This window comes from Catharus ustulatus, chromosome 2, assembly GCF_009819885.2.
Source record: "Catharus ustulatus isolate bCatUst1 chromosome 2, bCatUst1.pri.v2, whole genome shotgun sequence".
NCBI classification, from domain to species: domain Eukaryota; kingdom Metazoa; phylum Chordata; class Aves; order Passeriformes; family Turdidae; genus Catharus; species Catharus ustulatus.
Window position 1 is genome coordinate 118,347,947 of NC_046222.1, and position 20,150 is coordinate 118,368,096.

Genomic DNA, 20,150 nt, shown 5'->3' on the forward strand with positions numbered 1-20,150 from the left:
TGCTGCAGGATTTGGCATTTTCCTGTGCTGAATTCCCAGAGATTGCTGTTGGCCCATTTCTCCTGCCTGTTGGTGTCCCCCTGAGTGGTCACACAGCCATCTGGTGTATCAGCTTGTCCTTCAGCTCTGTACCAGAGACGGCTTTTTTGGTAGTGGTGGTTTCAAGCCCAGGAGCTGCTCAGGTGATGGATTGTGTTAAAAATGCAGTTGTGCAGCAGATTGTGAGTCTGTCTTGTTGCAGTTCAGGTATTTTTGACTCGTCAGAAGTTTAGGTCTTGGTCCATGGTATGTTCCAGTTGGTCAGCAGATGTGTTGCTGTTGGTTTTTATCTTTAGTCTGTAAGCTTGGGTCATTTTAGATGAGAGGCAGATTAGATTAAGGCAGAATGTGAGGCCAGCCACTAGAAAACCTGGCAGTGATTGCAGTGTGGCTGTGCAAATTACACGGTGTTTTCCCAGGTGTCCTCATCACTGGAAATGCAGAATGGCAGGGTGTGAAAGGCTGGCTTGTAGAAGTTCAGATTACACTTCTTAGCAGTGACTTGTGGCAAAGATGTTTCACTGTAGGCTGCAGTGGTAGAAATGCAGCAAATTCAGTCCCCCCTGCAATAGCCAGTGGCCTGTGGCAGAGGAGGATGGTTGAACCCAGAGCAATAATAACTTAAATTGCTGCAGCTAAATCTGTCAGTGTTCATCTCTGGTGCATGTGCTAGCAGGGAGCCTGTCAGGCAGTCATTAGCTTTGCAAATTCACATTTAGTGCTTGCTGCTCACAGCCTTCTCTATGTAAAATATCTCAAAGTCCTCAGATTTTCTTGGTAGTCTTTGGAGAAACTTGCCTGCTTGCTTAAAAAAAAAATTGTTCAAAATCCAAACAAGCTGAGAAATTGAAATGGCCATTTAGTCTTTGGAGAAATTTGCCTGCTTGCTTAAAAAAAATTGTTCAAAATCCAAACAAGCTGAGAAATTGAAATGACCATTTAGAGCACTGTGATTTCTGTAGCCATCCTTTACAGTTATCACTGTGTTTGAAAATGTTACCTAAGATGCCTTTAAAGTTCACAGAAGTCCCTTTAATCATAAGCATATGGTTATTGAATGTTTTGGGCTGTACTGTGCTCTTTTCCATCCTGAGCTGTGTTTGCAGTTCTTTTAGTTGAAATGTTATCTGTATTTTTCTCTGTTAGAATTCTTGTTGCAATTTTAATCAGCTCAATATATTTTACTCCAAAATATTTTATTTGGGATGTAGATTTGCTATATTTTATATAGCAGATACGATGGGTTTGAGCATTACTCTTTTTGATATTAAAAAAATATATAAAAGCATGTTTATATCATTCAACCAAAAACCTGCATCTGTTACTGTGATTGAGAGCTCATAGTTCCTAATGTTGTGGGATTTGATGAGTAATACTGCTCCATGATATAGCAGTCTGTCACTATCTGTTACCAAGATAAATTTCATAAAAAAGAGAAAAAAGACACTTTAGGGAGCCTATTTTGTCATCTTTTGAATATTAAGTCTTACTGTAATGTTCATTTCCAAGTGACATTGCTACACATACTACATTCATAAAAATTAACAGCTTAACAGCTTTTTTTTTTTAATTTGGATCATGTATGGGTTCTTTCTAGTAGAAGTATGAAAATAGCTTCAGTGTATGGTGTTAGGATGAGTGCACTGCAAATAGACATAATAGAAACTATTAGAAACTTTAAGTTTTTTTGTTGAAGTTTAACTGATCTCCCTCCAAAATGGGAATGTAGCTTTCTTGAGAAAGTAATGGGAAGTGTTTCACCCTAGTGAAATGTTGCATTTTGGTGTGTTGAGTGTGCTGTTGTAGGACAGAGCTGCAGTTAATGTTCGGTAGCAATACATTTATCATTTTAGCTCCAGAGTCTGTCAGCCAGCAAGTCCTTGTGTTTGTGCTCTGTGATGGAGGTGTAGTATTCCTAGTGATACTTCATTTCCAAGATAGAGGGCTCATAAAGGTGTTTCACTTGGGTTCTTACAGTCAGTACCAGGTTCACATAATCATAATTTTTCAAGGGAGGTAAGCTAATATTTTGTCTCGTGTAGTTTGCAGACAGCTCAAAAGGTGTTAGATGTGTTTGGTTTTTTTTTCCCCTTTCTTTCATACAGAGTAGAGATTGAGAGCTCCCTCTTCAGCCTGTCTGCACCTTCATTCAGTAAGGCAGAGGACTTAAAAGCTGGATGATAAAGGAAGATGGGCAGTGGGAAAAGTGGAGGAGAGACTTGTTTTTTTAGCAGTTCTGAAGTCAAGAAATGCATCAGTCTGGACTGCTTTAGCAGGTTTAGGGACAGGATTTCTTCTAGGCAAACAATGCTTTCTGGAAACTCTGCACATATCTGCTAATAATAGTGAGATTCTGAGAAATAACAGGTAACTCACCTGTGCTAGAGCTGGTTACCTGTTAGTTCATACTAATAAAAATTATAACTATATAATATATGAATAGTGGGTATTTTTCCCCCATTCTAATGTTTATATTCATAAAGCTGAAGACAGGGATTTCCCAGTCTTTTTACTGAGTAGCTGATTAACCCTTGCTTTGTTCTTAGATGTGCAGGCATACACATGACAGCTCTGGAGCAGAGTTTTGGGCAGAACATCCTTGTTGCAGGTGTTATGTGCATGACTGACATAGAGAAAAAGTGTCTGGGAGGGAGAATTTTAAAAGATAATCTGCTCAAAGCCCTGCTGATTGGAAAAAAACATCATATGTAGTAAAATGGAAGGTATTTATATGCTAATATATCAGATACTGTGAACTTCAATACTGCATGCTGACCTTTATTTTAACACACTCTTTGATAATGCAAAAAAAAGGAATTGAAAGTACTTCCTGTAGTACTGATTATATTTAGGTGCTGTCTCTGTAAGTGGCATCTTGAGGCTCAGATATTTGTGACCAAAAGTGTTGATTTTTAGAATTACTGTAAAAATTGCAGAAAAGCTACCCACAGTAGAAAACATGAAAATAATTGATCTTTTTCTTTAAAAAACAAAAAACCCAAAAAACAAACAAAAAATCCCTAAAACAAAAACAACAAAAAACAACAGAAAGATCAAAAAAACCCCCAAACAACAACAAAGAAACTCTAAAACACAACAGGAAAAAAGGACCAGACAAGACCCCAGACACCTCTGCTAGAATAAGCTTAATGCACAGGGAGAGGGGAGTTGTCCTGTGGAATTAGATTTTATGTATTGGAGCTGCACTGCATTGGGCAGTGTGTGTCAATTGTTACACACATACCTTTATTTTATTTGATATGTTCAGAAGGACATTTTGGCTTAATCTCTAATATGGACAATTATATTCTGTTATCTTCTGGCATATTCTTGCTATGTGACAATAGTAATTTGATACAATCTGTTACCCTGTTGTATGATGGTATTCTCCAGGCAAGAATAGACATTTTGACAGGTAGGAACAGGTGGATGTGACTTGGATTTTTTTCATGGCTGGAGCATTAGATGCATCATTTTTATTTTCTTCCTCATTCTTCTGCATTTGGCTCTGTTTACTATAGGCTTACTTCAAAAGCAGGGTGTTTATATTCTTTGTAAGTCTCACTGAAGTCCTCAGATGTCTATTTGTTAAATTATTCTTTCCTTCAGATGCTTTCAGGTTTAAAAGAAGTCTTGCCTGAAAGAGCCAGTATTGCATCTTTCAGACCCTACAAGTTTATTTGTGTTTAGAACACAAAAGACCTGGAATCAGTAGCAGTTTGGGATTAAGTAGTGCACAAGAGTTGATTCACAAGGTAACTACAATTGACCTACTGCGGGAGAGTGAACTGCAGGATAATGAAGTTCCTCATCACACAGGAGGGGTTTTATCAGGAAGCAGCATGGTAATGCTGACCACCAAAAAGTGACCTGGTAATGTTGTGTGTTGTTTAAGAACAAAGGGGCATCAGAAGTATGGAAATCTGGTGGATTTTAAAGTGAAAGCAGTTTATTACAACAGGCATTCATGGTTTTGCATCACAATAAAATAAAATCAGAGTTAGACAAAAATAAACGCTGAGAGACTGTCATTTTGCCTTACATAAACAAGCGTTGTCTTAATAAAAGCTGCTCAAGTGAAGCCATTAGGTGAAAGGAGATGCTTTGTATCATAAAATGCAAAACACATGCCAAGGAGAAAACTCCGTTTGATTCCTCTTTTATTACGTGTGAATAGGTTGTCTGCTCTGTAGGAACAGACTTGGTAAATGCTTTGTTTTGCCAAAGACTAAAGTGAGCACTTAAGTAGGGCAAGATAATTGCAGAGGCTGAAAAGTTTCTTTATATCCATCTTCCTTGGTTCGAATGTTGAGGAAATATTTAACAGAGCCCCATTCTGTTGGTGGGGTGAAATGAGGTTGCTGAGGAGGCTGAGAAGGGGTCAGACATAGGGTGCTGGCACAGCAATTGATACTTGCACAAGGAGCTTCCCTTGAAGGGCCAGACAATGTCACTGAAAAGCCACAAGGAATTGAGAAATGCAGGAGCTGAGCTATTGACTCAGATATGCAAATCTCATTAAGATGCTGTTCTGGAGAACAGTGGGGTGGCAAATGTGCTCATCTTGTTAAACTGCTGCTGGAGTGTAGGGATGAAAAGGAATTGAGGAGGTGATTCTGGGAAGTGTGATTTGGTTAGTCTTCCTTACCAATAAAACTGGTTGCAACAGTAAATTTTAAGGTGGTTGTAAACCAGCTAAATTATGTTTGATAAACTGTTTACACAGTAAAGTAAAATTCTTTAAGTCTCTGAGTAAATTAACAAATAAAAGAACGCACTAATAGATTAATTATCCTTCTGAGATTCCTAGAGAAAATCTCCTCTTAAGGTCATTTGAAAAAAACAAACAAACAAAAAGAAAAAAAGAGCAGCCATAAAACAACAAAAAAACAACACAACTCCAAGTAATTTCTGAGCATAAGTGAAAACCGTGTAATTAAAACAGAAAATATGCTAAGAATAACTGCTCTGAGTTTGTTATTAGAAAAGCCGATTGTTAGAGGGGGGAAAAAAGAAGAGTATGCTGCTTGGGCTGGTTGTGTATCAGGTTTCCTTAAAGAGACTGTTATCAAAAGCTCTTTTCTGTGCTCTTAGAAATGTAAGTATCTTTTCCCTGTGAGCAATCTTTCTGAAAGGAGAATTAATGAAACATTATCACAAGACTTGAGATTTAACACTCGAGGTGTTTATTTCTACTGAAGTGAAGCCAGCTGATTTCCCACTCAGTGTTTCAACTGGTGCATCTCATTAACATCCAGAGTAGGGATAAAAACCCAGTAACCAGCTCAGTTAAGAGAGTCTAGCAGTTGTCCTTTCTACACTGGTCTGAGGTCAGGTCCTTTGTTTAAGCAGTGTAGAGAAGCTCCTGAGTTGACTTGTATTGTTTCTCATAAAAGAAGTAAGAATTATCTTGGTTTTTATTTTTTGCCCTCATTATTTATTAAAGTTCACAGCCTTGAAAGAACAGGAAAAGGTCCAAACAAAACTTAGAGCTCCTCAGACAGTTCTGAAGAGCCCAGCTGGGTAACTGGACAACTTTGTGTCAGCTGGAAGTTGTCCTTGTCATTTTTATGGTGATACATGGAGAGACTCATTTGACAACTCTGAAGCATTTCTGAACTTGAAAGCTTTGCCAATTTGACATGATTGGGGAAGGCAACTGAGAGGTGTGGGTTTGACTGTAATGTGTATCAAAAGGGGCTAATAAGGCCATTTTATAGTTGTTTTTTTTTCTTGGTGTTGAGAGAGGAAAAGTGACAGGAGAGATGAGCTGCCTCTCAGGGGGCCTTGTAAATTGATAAAAATACAGGAGAGCAGACAGGGATTGTTCCATGGAAGGAGTGATAAGACATTGGAATGGGCTGCCCAGGGAGCTCAGTGGAGTCCCCATCCCTGGAGGTGTTTAGGGAACAGCTGGAGGTGGCATGCAGTGCCATGGTCAAGTTGACAAAGTTGTGTTTGGTCACAGGTTGGACTCCATGATCACAGAGGTCTTTTCTACCCTTAATGACTTGTTGATTCTGTGAAGGTGGTCTGGGCTAAAGAGTCTGGGAAAGGGTCTGATAAATGGCCAGCATTTACACAAGGGCAGTAAATCCATTTCCTGAGGAGGAGTGGGAAGGGCAGTGCAGGGCAGACTTCTCCTTGCTCCAAGTGCTCTTTTGGGGCCTGGGTCAGAAGAAATTTGTTCTGTCCTTACTGAAGGTGCTGCTCCTGAGCCTGGTCTGGCAAGTCAGTGAATCACTAGTTCGAGAGCTCCATGGTCCACAGGAAAAAGAACCTGAATCTATTTGAGAGGAAGTACTTTGTGGAGGAAGGACCAGGATTAAATTAGTGTTTTGTTCTTAAAAACAGCAAAAGCAATGATTGTTTTATTGGGAGTTTTATTTACAAACAAAGGGCTTTTTTGGCTGCAAGACAGAATTGCTCAGTTCCTCTAAAGGCACGTTACATCTGGCGAGTGACCTTCACCATAGCAAAAGTTTTAAGAATAAAATTTGAAATACTGTGGTTTCACAAGGTAAACACTGCTTAGAATAAGAGATTCTGTTTTGTTCAAAAGGCAAATACTGAACTCTGCAGATGGGAAGCAGAATTATCTGGGAATTAAAAAAAAACCAAAACATGGGAAAATTTACAGTTCAGAGGGAAAGGCAAGTATATGAAAAAGTTTGGTGCCACTTGTTATAATGCTTTTCTTACATAAGACATTGATGTTATTCTGTTTGTCTTACAGCCTCAGAACAAGGTGATTAGCAAATGAAATAGAGAGGAAAGATGTAAAAGTCATTAAGAAAAGAAAAAAAGGAACATTACTTCTTACATAACATGTAATTAACCTATGAAATTCACTGCCAACCTGTACTATTGAGGTCAAAACCAGAACAGAATTCAAAAATAATTAGAAATACATTTGCATAATGAGAAAATCCACAGTTCTATTGTAGGATTTTCTGTAGTTTCATGAAAGATCTCTGGGAGTATTGCCAGCTAGTACCTGGTTGTGAAAGGCTGGGGTAGAGAATTGCATGATAAACAGGTTGTGTAATTATCTGGCATTACTTGCATTTAAGCATAATGTAAGCTTGACTTGACTTCTTTATATTCCCTTTTGAGAGCTCCTCTCTATCCCCTGGCTACAGAAGGAACTTGGGGAGGGGAAGCTCAGGGAGCCAAGCTGGGTGTTGTGTGTAACCACCTCCTTCCCAGGCTGCTGGGGATTGACAGGCGTTTTTCTGTGGTTTTGTAATAACTCAGAGTGAGAAAGCAACTGATTGTATCTGCTAATTGAGAAGGGTGGGTGGTTCTGGTTTGAACCAGGACTGCAGCAAGTGAGTGCTTGGCAGCCCAGTGCTGCAGCTGATTCCTTCTGCAGGCATGTTTCAAAAGTATCTTGTTCAGTCCTCTTTGCAGATCAATTAATTCTGATAGAATTGAGGTAGAGTGTCAAATAAATCCACAGTTCCTTGTGTGTTCATTTTAAATGTGATTTTTTTATTGGGGGAAGAGAGGGTATTAATTTTGTTCTTCTGAATAACTATAATCTCTTGAGCAGTGAATCCTCATTAATTGTCATACAGCTAATCCTCAAATAATAATTCACTTAGACTGCCTCCACAACAAAAATAACTGCTTAAGCACAAATGCTTGTGACTTACTCTGTTTTGACCTGTAAATTGTACCTAAAATCCAAATGTATAGATAACTGGAAGTTGTTTAGGAACTTTTTATTATCATCTCTCAAGTAGAAACAAAAAGAGCAAATATTTTTAAAAGTATTGAAGCGAAGAGTTCTAGAGAACACAGAAATTATGTTTGGAAGAGGAAAACCTGTAGACAAAAACAAAAAGAGAATAAAAAAAATAATGTCTGCACGGAAGTATTAGCATGGTCAATAAGGTGAGAGTCTTCAGTAAATATTTTTGTTCTGTGCTTGGGAAAAAGGCAGATAAAATGTTCTCATCATGGAATGTACTTTATTTTCAAGGAGAAGGTTAAACAGCAGTTACAGTTAAATTTGGCATTTTTAAGTCAGAGGCCCAGATAACATACATCCATGAACTCTGAAAGGGCAAGCCAGAGAACTGTTTATAATTCATATAGATTTTTTAATAGTTCTTGGAAAACAGGAAAAGTTCCAGAGGACTTGAAGAGCACACTTCCTGAGAAACAGACGTAATTCTCTCAGTCTGACATAAGGGTTGAGTGAAATAATAAAAATGTTGAGGTGATTAATTTAATAAACTTAAAGAATGATAATTATTGGTAATGATTCTTGGTTCTGGGAAAATAAGTTTTATCCTGTTAACTTTAATAAGGTAGAGTTTTTATAATAAAATAGAGTTAAATTTGGTATAACTGTGTAACTTTAAATCTGCGTGATTTTTTTTTTTTTTTTTGGTCTGGTGGGATGATGCAGAATCAATCCTGTATCTGAAAAGTTCCTGGCAGCTGCCTGATAAGTGTTCTGTGGGTGACTGTTGAAACTGTGTCACACCTGGGCTTCTGGTCAGCTGTGTGTTTAGGTACAGTCTTATCTAAGACTGAAGGCTGAAAACTGTCTCTTAAAAACTGTGGGAATGTATCCTAAAAACAGTAAAATATAATTAAAAGCAGTGCTCTAATGGATGTGATGATTGCTTATTGAAGAGATCCCATGACTACATGAAATAATCCCCAGCACCAGTGTCAGGACAAGAGGACATGGTCTTAAGCTGTGCCAGGGGATGGTTTAGGCTGGACATCTGAAGTTTCTTCACAGAAGGGATGATGAGACATTGGAATGGGCTGCCCTGGGAGGTGCAGTCACTGTCCCTGAGGTGTTTAAGGAAAGGCTGGAATGTCCCTCAGTGCCATGGTCTGGGTGACACAGTGGTCACTGGTCATGGATTGGACTTGGTGATCCCAAAGGTCTTTTCCAAATTATTTAATTGAGTAATTTCTGTGAAGTTAAGGCAGCAGTTTCATCCTTAGTGGTTGATGTTCTCCTGAGCATGGACCAAATTTCAGTTTGGTCCTTGGGTGAAGCACTTCCATGAGTTGTTGCTGTCACCCCAGAGCCATTTGCTGTGGCTGTGGCTCAGGACAGGCTGCACATCACTGTGCACATCACTGTGCACCCCTGCCCTTGCCCCTCTGAGCCTGACAGCTGCTCCTGCCTTCTCTCCCCACTCTGGGGGAAAGAAGGATATTGTCTGTGCACAGACCATGACAAGCTGGTTTCCTCTGGAAGTCAGTTTAAACGAAAGACCTTGTGCTTCTTTTCATTCCTTCATCACAGATGACTGGGTATCCAGTTTCTTTTGGGGGCATAAATCAGGCTTGTTTTGTCTTGAGCAGTGCATTTGGTGCCCCATTCAGCCACTATGAAATCCTCTCACAAAAACTGCACTCTTGAAACTCAGATATGTGGGATTTTCAGCGCAGTTGCTGTGGTCAAAAAGGGTCTTTCACTTTCCTTGCACTGGCTGTAAGGAATTCTGTATTTCCAGAAGTGGAGAGGCTGGCAGTGGATAGTCACACCATGGTAGCAAATATTTTTAGTATTTCTGTAGTGTTTTTTATAATTTCTATTTCTCTGTTTGGCACACTAACAATTACAGAATTATTCTTTAATGGCTCTCTTGCCTTGTTATTAATAGTAAGATACTCTGATTCATAGCTAAAAAAAAAAGATGATAGGAAAAAAATTGATAGAGTGAAGCTAGTCTGTTACAGACAACTTTAAATATTCTCCCCATCTGTTTCCTGTGCCACTTAAATTATGAATGTTTTGCTGTCTCAGCTTTACTTTTCTTTGTCCATTTTCCTCTTAAAATTTCCACATGGAGTTTTGGTAGCCTAATAGGAAATTATAGCATGCAATTGGTAATACCAGCTTAAAGTGCTGGATTTATGAGATATCTTTGTTCATCTGATTTTTTCCTTTGTGCTGGTTCTTTGCCTTTCTGCTCTGACTTTTCAGACCTGCAGTTTCTCTAAGTGTACAGAAGTTTCTCCTGTCTCCATTGTCACCTTTCCCTGAAACTTTCACTGTGCTTTCACTGTGATTACCTTGAGATTACCTGTGAGTGCAGCAGCTCAAGTTCCATTAGTTCTGAACATCTCTTTTTTTTCAAGTTCACTTTTTCTCGTTTTCTTAGAAATTTCCTTTCTGAGAACTGCTTATCAATGCAAACTGAATTTTGTCAAAGTTCTCTCATTTTTAATACTAGGCATGTGTTTTTCTTGGTTTTATTTCTCTGTTTGGTAATGCAGAGGTTATAGTAATGTCTGATACCTGCTGTTCAGATTCTAGATTCCCTTTGCACAGACGGTCTGCATCTCAGGTTCATGCAGCTGTGGTCAGTAAATTTCTGTGTGGTGGTGATGATTTTATATTACCATGTTATTTTTTGGTTCTTCTTTTGTTTGCTTTTGTTGGCTTTTTTTTTTGTGTATGTGGGGACAATGAAGCCTTTGCAATAACAACATCAGACATTAAGTGCTGGCCAGGGATTTTTTTGCCAAGTTGGATGATGACTAATCAACGCTTCTGCATCACTCTTTCACTTTCTTGGAAGTGAAATTCTGGCACTGGACTGTGCTAGCTGTGTGACAGGTGTACTTTGGAAGTGAAATTCTGGCACTGGACTGTGCTAGCTGTGTGACAGGTGTACTTTGGGCTGTGTGAGATGTTTGCCCATTTTGTTCAAAGTGTTTTTCATGTCAGTCTGTCTGATCTGATTTCAAGCCCCAAGTCCATCTTATGGGTTCTGCTAGCTTGATTTGAAGCTGTGATCTCGTGACCCAGTATCTGGCTGTACCATGTTTCTCAGTTTTTGAAAGAAATTTTTATCACTGGGAGTTTCATCTGATAAAAAGCTGTGTTTTCTGCTGAAGACTGTTCTTATTTTAAAAAAAAAAGTTAGTAACCAGTGAATTTTATGAAGCTACATGACTAAATTATACATTAGAAACATCCTGTTTTGTGGGATGTAACAACAGTGAATCAAAGGAGGTAGGAAGAAGGGTTTGGATAGTGTTTAGTGGGAAGAATATTGAAGTAGTTGAGTAATTTTTCACAAGAATGTTAGGGATGGTTTTGTCAGTACATTCCCAGTGATGGTGACTGGGTATTGACTACAGGCTAAGCTCAGAATGGAGACTTTTCAGGTCATCCATTACAGGAAAAGTTACTCATCCAGTGAGTCCTGAACACCTGGAAATCTCCAGGGAGAGGCTGCAAATACAGGCAGAGAGGTTCTCCAGGGAGTCACACAGGGGCATTGACACAGCAGCTCACTGGGGGTAGAGCCTCTCCCTTGCTGCTCCAAAAAACGGATTATGTAGCAGTGGCTCCTTCTGCTTCAAAATGTGTAAGGCAGGGAGGGGTAGGTGTGGCTGAATTCGTTGTCTGTACTGTAGCTGTAGTTGGTTTTTTGTGACTCAGCAGTTTTTTGGCTGAGACATTGTCATTTTCTGACTTTTGCTCTGCTACCTCAGCTCCTGTGGACTGATCTAAAATTCTTCTCCACTTGCAGTTGAAACCTTCTTTTCCTGTTAAATTTTATCAAATGTGTCATGTTTGCTTTTATTTAAAATGGCTATATTTTTAACTAATAGTGGTGATGTTGCAGATTCAGCAGTGGGAACAAGTTTGAATAATATCAAATCATACACAGAGAATTCTTGATTAAAATATACGAGCTTTATTTGCATCTTAAATTATGGTTTCTCCTTAATACAACATTATTCTGCATAAGAGATTACACTGATACACATTTATTTAATTTGCCAAGTATTGACAGAGACAGCTCTTGTTTCCTTTTAGGAATCTGGGTAAAAATGGCTTATCTAACAGTAGTATTCTATTGGATAAATGCCCACCTCCACGACCACCGCCTCCACCGTACCCTCCCTTGCCAAAGGACAAGCTGAATCCACCTACGCCTAGTATTTATGTAAGTAAATCTAGTGGCAGAAGTACATTGCTGCCTGTCTTTTGTAATTGTTTGGATATCTGAATTACATAATGTAATTATTTTAAAGATGTACTGTTCATCGTTGAGTTCTAATTACGGTGCTCTCCAGACTGGTATATAAGCAGGAGAATTGCTAACCTTAAAGAAAATTTTTAGACATAGTTTGACTCTTAAAGGACCTATAAATTAGGAATTTCAGTAAACAAAAAATACTTCAGATTTTTAATACTCAAAATGTTGGCAGAATAAGCAAAACAGTTCATTATAAACAATGCGCAGTATTTTAAAAATGTATGTACAATACTTTGGAAGTGACAGCTTGTGTATAAATGAGCAAACAATTAAACTAAACTCCCATAGCAGTCTGCTTCAAAACATAGTGAAGAAAAATGAATAAAAGTTGAGGTGATGTTAGGAACAAAATGTCACCAGGAAAAGGCAGGGTTTAGTTGAGTAGTATTTTCTTACGCAAGCATTACAACTTTTGTTCTGAAAATAAAGTTTCATAATAGCTTTATTGAGCTAACTTCCTTAGTTATAGAAGAATAAATTACAGGATATCCACTTCCTTAATAGCAGAAAAATAAATTACAGTATGTCCATAGAGGCAGTGTGAAAAATTCAAGTTTGCTTTGGTCACCTCAGTTTGGGGACCAGAAGAGGCCGACACTCGGGTCTGAGTGTGCTGAGAGCTGGGTTAGGCTGGATGCAATAATACTTCCAGGTGTTTTCCAGGTGTTGCACCCCAACTCATCTGCCTTATTAAAAGTCCATCTCAGCTTTGCTGAGTCCTCCCAGAGCTGGAAAGTCACCACAGTGCCACAGACCATGCAGTTGTGCCACTGTTTGGGAACTCTCTGTTGTGTTTTGTTTATTGCTAGAAATGCCTTCAGCGTTCTGAAGGGTTCATAGCAATTAAAAAAAAAATCAGGAGGGAGTCTATAGCATAAAATTGAGGTTATAGGTGCAGAGAAGCATAAGAAAAATCAAATCAACCTTTCTGGTTAACATGAGATATACCATGAGAGTAGTCTTTTAATTATACTGTTGTATACATTAGCTGTAAAATTAGCACTTTTTTACTTCTGAAAAGAAACTGTATTGCTCTTCAGAGAATTCTGTGGATTTAGGGAATGTACAAGGCTACTGTCAGATAACGAAATTAAGTTCAGGAAACCTGAGTTGCAAAGCTGAAGCAACCTGGGACTAATTCATGCCAAGAAACAAATTACAGTAACAAATTAATTTCAGGAACCCAGTATTTACCATAGAAAGAATTGTATGGTGTTACTGTTCATTCCCCACAGTGCAGGGAAATGCAGAAAATTCCTCTTTTCTTTCTGTTATTTCTCTTTTGTTCTACTATTCTTTCTTGTTTTACAAATAAGGAATCTAGATTGATCTGACATCTAATATTCCATTATAATTTTGCAGTTGGAAAATAAACGAGATGCTTTCTTTCCACCTTTACATCAATTTTGTACAAATCCAAACAACCCTGTTACTGTAATACGTGGCCTTGCTGGAGCGCTTAAATTAGGTAAATTTACCTTTTTTTTTTTGTTTTTTTTTTTGGATTTGGGAAGAAATGAATATTTTTTAAAGAGAAGTCTCTCAGTTCTTAGAAATGGATATTTTATTTCTGTAATACTGTTTTACCTGTATATTCCAAGTTGTTAGGGTAATTTGTCATTTCTCAGTTTGCTGTTGTTCTGATCTTGGTCATGTCAAAAAAAAAAACCCACCACAAATACAGCAGATTTTATTGAGCACAGAGGGGAGCTGAGCTGTGGATATGGAAGTTTATAGCTAGACATTTTCCTATAAAAAACTTAATGCATGTCTTTGTGTGTGGATCTAATGATCTGTAATTTGACTGTGTGCAATATTTTGAAGTCTGTAGATAGATAAACTATCACTGCTGGTAGGAAACATGTTTTATGATAGAAGTACGTTCATAAAGCTCTGCTCTGAAAAATACTTTGTTGGTAATAGAATTGAGCATTTTTTTAACCAAGGCATGTAAAATGTTTCTTATAAAATAGTCCATAGCTACCAAGTTTTTTCTAATTTTCTGCTGAATGTATGGAGAAAAGTTTTTTGGGTGTTAATAGTTAATGCTCAGGTGGGCAGTGTTGTGAAGACTAAGGGGTAAAAATGATTTGAGAGTAAACCTTTCAATAACTTCAGGCATTTTCCTGAATTTTTTTATTCTGTTTTAACCTTCATGTATTAATTTTATTGCTGTTAATTAGATCTAGGACTCTTCTCTACTAAGACATTGGTAGAAGCGAATAACGAACACATAGTAGAAGTAAGGACACAACTACTGCAGCCAGCAGATGAAAACTGGGACCCCACTGGAACAAAGAAAATCTGGCGTTGTGAAAGCAGTAGATCTCATACAACAATTGCTAAATATGCACAGTACCAGGCCTCCTCATTCCAGGAGTCTTTAAGGGTAAGTTAATTGCTACTATTCGAGTTTTACAATTCACAGACTGCATACTGACTCTGGAGCCAATTAATAATGGCTGTTGGAAAAAGCAGAAACTGCTGAGGAGAAAGAGCCATTTCCATTAGCATGAAGAGCACAGGTAAATTTTCAAAATCTGTTTTGGATAGAAGGTAAAATAGTGTATTGTGCTTCCCAAATGCTTTGTGTAAACTTCAGTTTAATAATGTAAAACTCACAGTTACTACATACTTTACAAGTCTGTTAGTTTAAGCTTTTGTATTATAATGTCAAAATTCACATGAAAATATTTAGAACTCGAGGCTTTTTTACAATTTGGATTGCTTCTAATTTTGCATGAAATTGAAATCAGATTTCTTTGTTCTTCCTACTGTCCTGAATTCATTTGGATCAGGTTTATTAGAAGTTTACACTAATACTGGCCTTTTGTTAGGTTCCAAACATAACAGCTCATATTTAGTTTAGAAGTTTTTAGGCTTATGTGACAGAGTGAAGTATTAGAAATAATATTTCCCCTTCCTGCCTTGGCAGAGGGGTTGGACTCCATGATCTCTAGACATCCCTTTCCAACCCTAACTATTCTCTTACTCTGGGATTCTGTGAAATGTGATTTTATTGGTATTTTGAACATTTTTTACTGAAGTTATGAGCACGTTCTTGAAACTGGCTATGGGCTCTCCTTGGAGGCTTAGGTTACCTGGTGTTGCAAAAAAATTGGGCTAAGGTTAGAGCTAAGACAAGAAGATAATTTTGGCCAGTTGTTTGTTGGAAAATAGGGAAAAGGTCAGTGTGGGGAATTGACTATTGCAGTTTTCACTGCCTTTACACAGAAATAGAAATTACTTCAGTAAGAGGGGGAAGAGAAATTTTAAATTTAAATTTTGTGCATTAGAGGAAAGGTTTAGAAACAAATTAATTGCTAGTTGAAGAGAACAGAAGGGAATCTAATCATAAGGCTTCAAGCTGGTACAGGATGAAGAAAAAGGAATATCATGGGAAGTGGGGGACATGGAAATCTTCTAGAACTTGGGATTTTTCTTACTCTGCACTGGTAATAAATTTCAGTAGGATATTGACTGAATTTTTCTGGTGGCTGAAGGTTTCTGGTTTCTGTCCCTTGAGCCAGTGGCACCAGAAAGTTGTATTTCTGTATGTCATTCTAGAGGGGCTGTCTGTCTATCTGTCTATCTATCTTTATCTATATATCTCTGTTTAAAATTGTTCATAATTGTACATACCACCAAAAGCCTCAGCTTTGGGTTTATACCACAATGTGTCCCACAGGATATTCTGAGGTGGTTTTTTTTTCCCTCACTGTTGCAAACTGGTGGTAAAAATGCAATACGTAATATACTTTTCCAAGAATGATGATTTTCATTTTTCCCCTGGAAATGAGAAAGACACTGTATCTGTGTCCTTTGCCTAACACTGCTCTGACCTGTCCTTAGGTGACTTTCCAGTGTTTAAATGAAAGCTTTATATCTTCTTTCTACAGCCACAGTTCTGTTGGCTTGCCCTAAGTGATCTTTTTTCTTTATTCTTGTAACAGCTATTACTTTGCTTTTCTAACATGTCTTGCAGCATTTGATAAATCCATCATCACTAGATTCCTTTTTGTTTCTCTTTGTCCTTCATTCAGAGGATGAATGAGACTTTCTCAGGTACACAGGGCACTTTGAGATTTAACAACAATCCCATTCAAAGCCAGAGATCTTTGGATAGAATCCAGACAGTTCCTTCTTCCTTTCTGTCTTTCTTTTTCCTTCTATATCTATATACTTGCCAAAATAGAGGTCTTTAGAATAGGGTTTTGAGCACAGTCTGCTAAAAAGATCAAATTGCATCATTTAATATTGGTTGGATTTTTTCCACTAGTCATGGTCTCAACTACTGCTAGTGCTAAAATAGCATATAGCTATGAAAAATTCAAAAGATTTTATATAATGGATTTTATTAAATTGGTTTTATAAATATTAGTCATCCTAGTTTCCTGTCAGGATAGCTGCTTGACTTTGTAGGGAGGTAGATGTTCTTATTTGAAAAAGTTAATACTGGATTCCAGGTCATCCTCATAATGGAGCAAACCAACATACTCATTTCCAGCTTGAGTGCAGGCCAGCAGAAATATTTACAGATAGATATTTTCTGTTGGCCTGGCCTGAGTGTCATGGAATCTGCAGCTATGAAGAATTTTGTTTCAATGCATTTGACTAACTTTTAAAATTTTCTTCACAATGAAGAAATGTTGACATAAATTCTTAGACATAGATATTTCAAAGGTTGTGTCAGTATCTTGAAACAAATATACTTGTATCAATACCTGTGTTATCACTTTGTACCTATATATTTTATCTGTTATTTTATATGTATGTATATATATTTATGTAAAAACATTTCAAAATTGCATTTTATAGGAGGAAAATGAGAAGAAGAGTCACCACAAGGACCACTCAGATAACGAATCCACATCTTCTGATAAGTAAGTAACTGTTAATTCTCTAGTTGGTTATATGTGCTGTTTTACATCATTCCCTTTTCACATTTGCCTGATACATTTGTTACCTTTGCAGCTCTGGGAGGAGGAGAAGAGGACCTTTTAAAACAATCAAGTTTGGGACCAACATTGACCTGTCAGATGACAAGAAGTAAGTTGATTACAGTTCCTTCTGCTCACAGTGGGATTCTACATGATGATAATCCTTCTGGAAATGCAGTGTAGTATTCTCAGACATCAGTCAGTCTGTTGTTAAATTCCATTTTACACACCCCATTTCCACAGTGAAATGGTTACCTTTGGTCTTCAGATTGTTGTTACAAGTCATCCACATGCTAAAATATATTTTCAGGCTTCTCCTTCCAGGACTTTTTGGTTTTCCAGAAATGAGTTTAAATATCAGAAACCATTCTTTCTAGTCCTCCTTCTAATCCATTCCCTTTGTTTCGTTGTGAGGCTTTGAATTGTTGCTTACTACTCTGTTACTTCTGACAACACCAAGTTGTTAGTTTTTGCATACAAACTGTAAGATTGAAGGGTTTTTTTTCTTTTTTGTTTATCTGAATTTTTGTTATTCATGGGTTTTTTCCCTTTCATTCATACTGTCACCTGTTTCTACCTTTTCATAACTTTTGCTTCTTTATCCAGTAACAGGATTCAAAATATGTAGCAAAGACCAGACCAGTGCTTACCTGTGGGTAAGCCACAGTACCTCTCAAGAGCCTCAAAAAAAATTGAGTATTATTTAAATTGTATATACTTCTGTATAGTAGATGAAGGTAGCATAGAAATTATTATAAATACTCTGAAAGTATGTTTTTATTGTCCAGTAATAATTATTTGGGTCAATCTCTAGTTAATACATGCTTCCATCAAAGATCCAACAGCATGTCTAGGCTGTCAGTCCCACCAGCTGCAGTACAAAAATTCGGGTCTACTTCAGTCTTAAGAAAGAGGAAAAGTTTATGGTGTTTGGGGAATAAGGACCACTTAGATGATGACAACTTTTGTGGCAGAGTCACTGGAAGATCAACATGTGCATCTGTGGATGTGATTAGAGGTTGCTGCAAAATTTTAGATATTGGTTCCATTTTTCTGTAAAGGAAATTCCATCAGTAAATGCAAACTAGTTGATAATAAACTATTACTCTGACCAAGTCATTGGGAGAAAAATTTCAAATGAAGCTAAGCAAAGCTAACCTGAGGCTTGTAGGGAGTTGGAGTTTGGTACTTGAAATAGTTCTTGTGGAATCCCAGATAGATGTCAGATCTTCTGATCTGTAGTTTCTACTTTTGCTGCAAAATTGTTTCTCTTCAACTAGCCTGTCAGATTTGTGATTGTATTTGGAAATATTTTAAAATTGAAAGAGTAACACAGATACCTGTGCTAACAATTTTTTGAAAATGTTTGTCTCCCAGACTCTTCTAAGAGTTTCAGGGATTCACAGTTTGTCAATTTGCTATTTTGCTGCAGGTGGAAGTTGCAACTCCATGAACTGACAAAACTTCCTGCTTTTGTACGTGTGGTATCAGCAGGAAATCTTCTAAGCCATGTTGGTCATACCATCCTGGGCATGAACACAGTGCAGCTCTACATGAAGGTTCCAGGAAGCAGGACACCAGGTGAGTATAATCTGCATGCAAAAATCAGGTTCTACTGTGGGGTGCTGGATTTAACTGCACTGCAGATTTCCTGTATCTTAAAGCATGTCTAAACGTGATAGATATACATATTCAGTATTTTTATATTTCTTACTTAACTGAACTCTGTGTGTTCAAAGCACTTAGAGTGGAAATTTCTGGATTTCTGCAGTGCTAGGGAATTGCCCTGCTGACCTCTTGCATGCAATAGTGGATTCTTTAAGGGGAAAAAAAAAAGTTGAGTTTATATACAAGGACAGTATTTGTATTTTACATACCTTGGAAGTATTTAGAGGCTTCCCAAGAGGTTCTGGTGCAATGCTAGAAATCAGAGACTTCCACTTTTTTGATTATTACTGTCTGAGAATAGGACTCAATCCTCCATGATGAATTGTGCTGTGTTGGGGCCCTGGACTGGGACTGGAGGAACCTGCACTAAATTTCAGGGTTTGTTTTTTTCTGAAGTACATCTTCAGAAAATTCCTTTAGGGATTATGGCTCAGTTTTCCAGCTGTCTAAAGAAGATAAAATACTGGGCATTTCTACGTGAATTTTGACATCTCTTTCAGAAAGATTTTTGTACTTCTCTGTTCAGTGCCTGAAGTCACAAAGTTTTGCACCTGACCAGAACTGTCAAGAGATAGCATGAAACACAAAATCCGAGCTTTTGAAGCATTTTTTTCTGCAGGAGGGAGGAACTGCTGAAATATTAGTCATATGTCCAAAATTGGCAGTTCCAATTTTCTTTTCCACAAACTAACAAAAGCAGAATTCTCATGTCACTGGTAGCTTAACTGTGTGAAGCACCTAAATAGTGTAGTGCATGCAAGTGTCATATAAAATACATAACAATATTTAAACTGTGGTGTAAGTTTTTTCTGTAATTATGTTTGCATTTCACGGCATTGTTTTGATATAAAGGCCTTACATAAAGTCTGTTTACTTTTCTCTTAAATTTCAGGTCATCAAGAAAATAATAACTTCTGCTCAGTAAATATAAATATTGGTCCAGGTGACTGTGAATGGTTTGTTGTCCCTGAAAGCTATTGGGGTGTCATGAATGACTTCTGTGAAAAGTAAGCTGGACATGCTATTTTTCTCTTACTTTTATCAAATTTTTTGTGCCTTTCTCAGACTTTAGGGGGGAAATTTCTGAGACTGTTCTAAGGGGACATTATTTTATGGATTTTTCCATGTAGTCAAATAAGTCTTTTAAAAGAAGGTCAAAATGCAAAATCTAGAGTTCATACAAAACACCACATTTGTACAATATGCAGAAGCTTGGGTTGCCTGTGACAAAAAAGCAGAATTCTCTTGTCAGAAGTAAATACAGAGTCACTGGTATTTTGACATATTTTCTTGTTGCATTTAGAGTGAAGGCTTAATTTGGTCAGACCCCAGGAGGTGTCATGACAGGCTTTGCTTAGACTTAAATATTTGTAACTCCCTGGAAAAATGGAGGTACCCTGAGCATTGGGGAACTACTCAACCAACTCTGAGATCAGGATTTCTCTGCTGTGCCTTTTGTAGAGTGGTT

General features: G+C 37.6%; 1 protein-coding gene across 11 annotated transcripts in view; it reads left to right on the forward strand.

Moving 5' to 3' along the window:
- KDM6A (lysine demethylase 6A) overlaps nt 1-20,150 on the forward strand; it is a 153,284-nt gene that overhangs the window by 119,273 nt on the left and 13,861 nt on the right. For all 11 annotated transcript variants that reach the window (XM_033051032.2, XM_033051033.2, XM_033051034.2 and 8 more), the window contains 7 exons: nt 11,852-11,981; nt 13,437-13,542; nt 14,258-14,463; nt 16,893-16,957; nt 17,049-17,123; nt 18,447-18,595; nt 19,575-19,689. In XM_033051032.2, the coding sequence (XP_032906923.1) occupies nt 11,852-11,981; nt 13,437-13,542; nt 14,258-14,463; nt 16,893-16,957; nt 17,049-17,123; nt 18,447-18,595; nt 19,575-19,689 (846 nt within the window). The remainder of the gene's footprint in view (nt 1-11,851; nt 11,982-13,436; nt 13,543-14,257; nt 14,464-16,892; nt 16,958-17,048; nt 17,124-18,446; nt 18,596-19,574; nt 19,690-20,150) is intronic.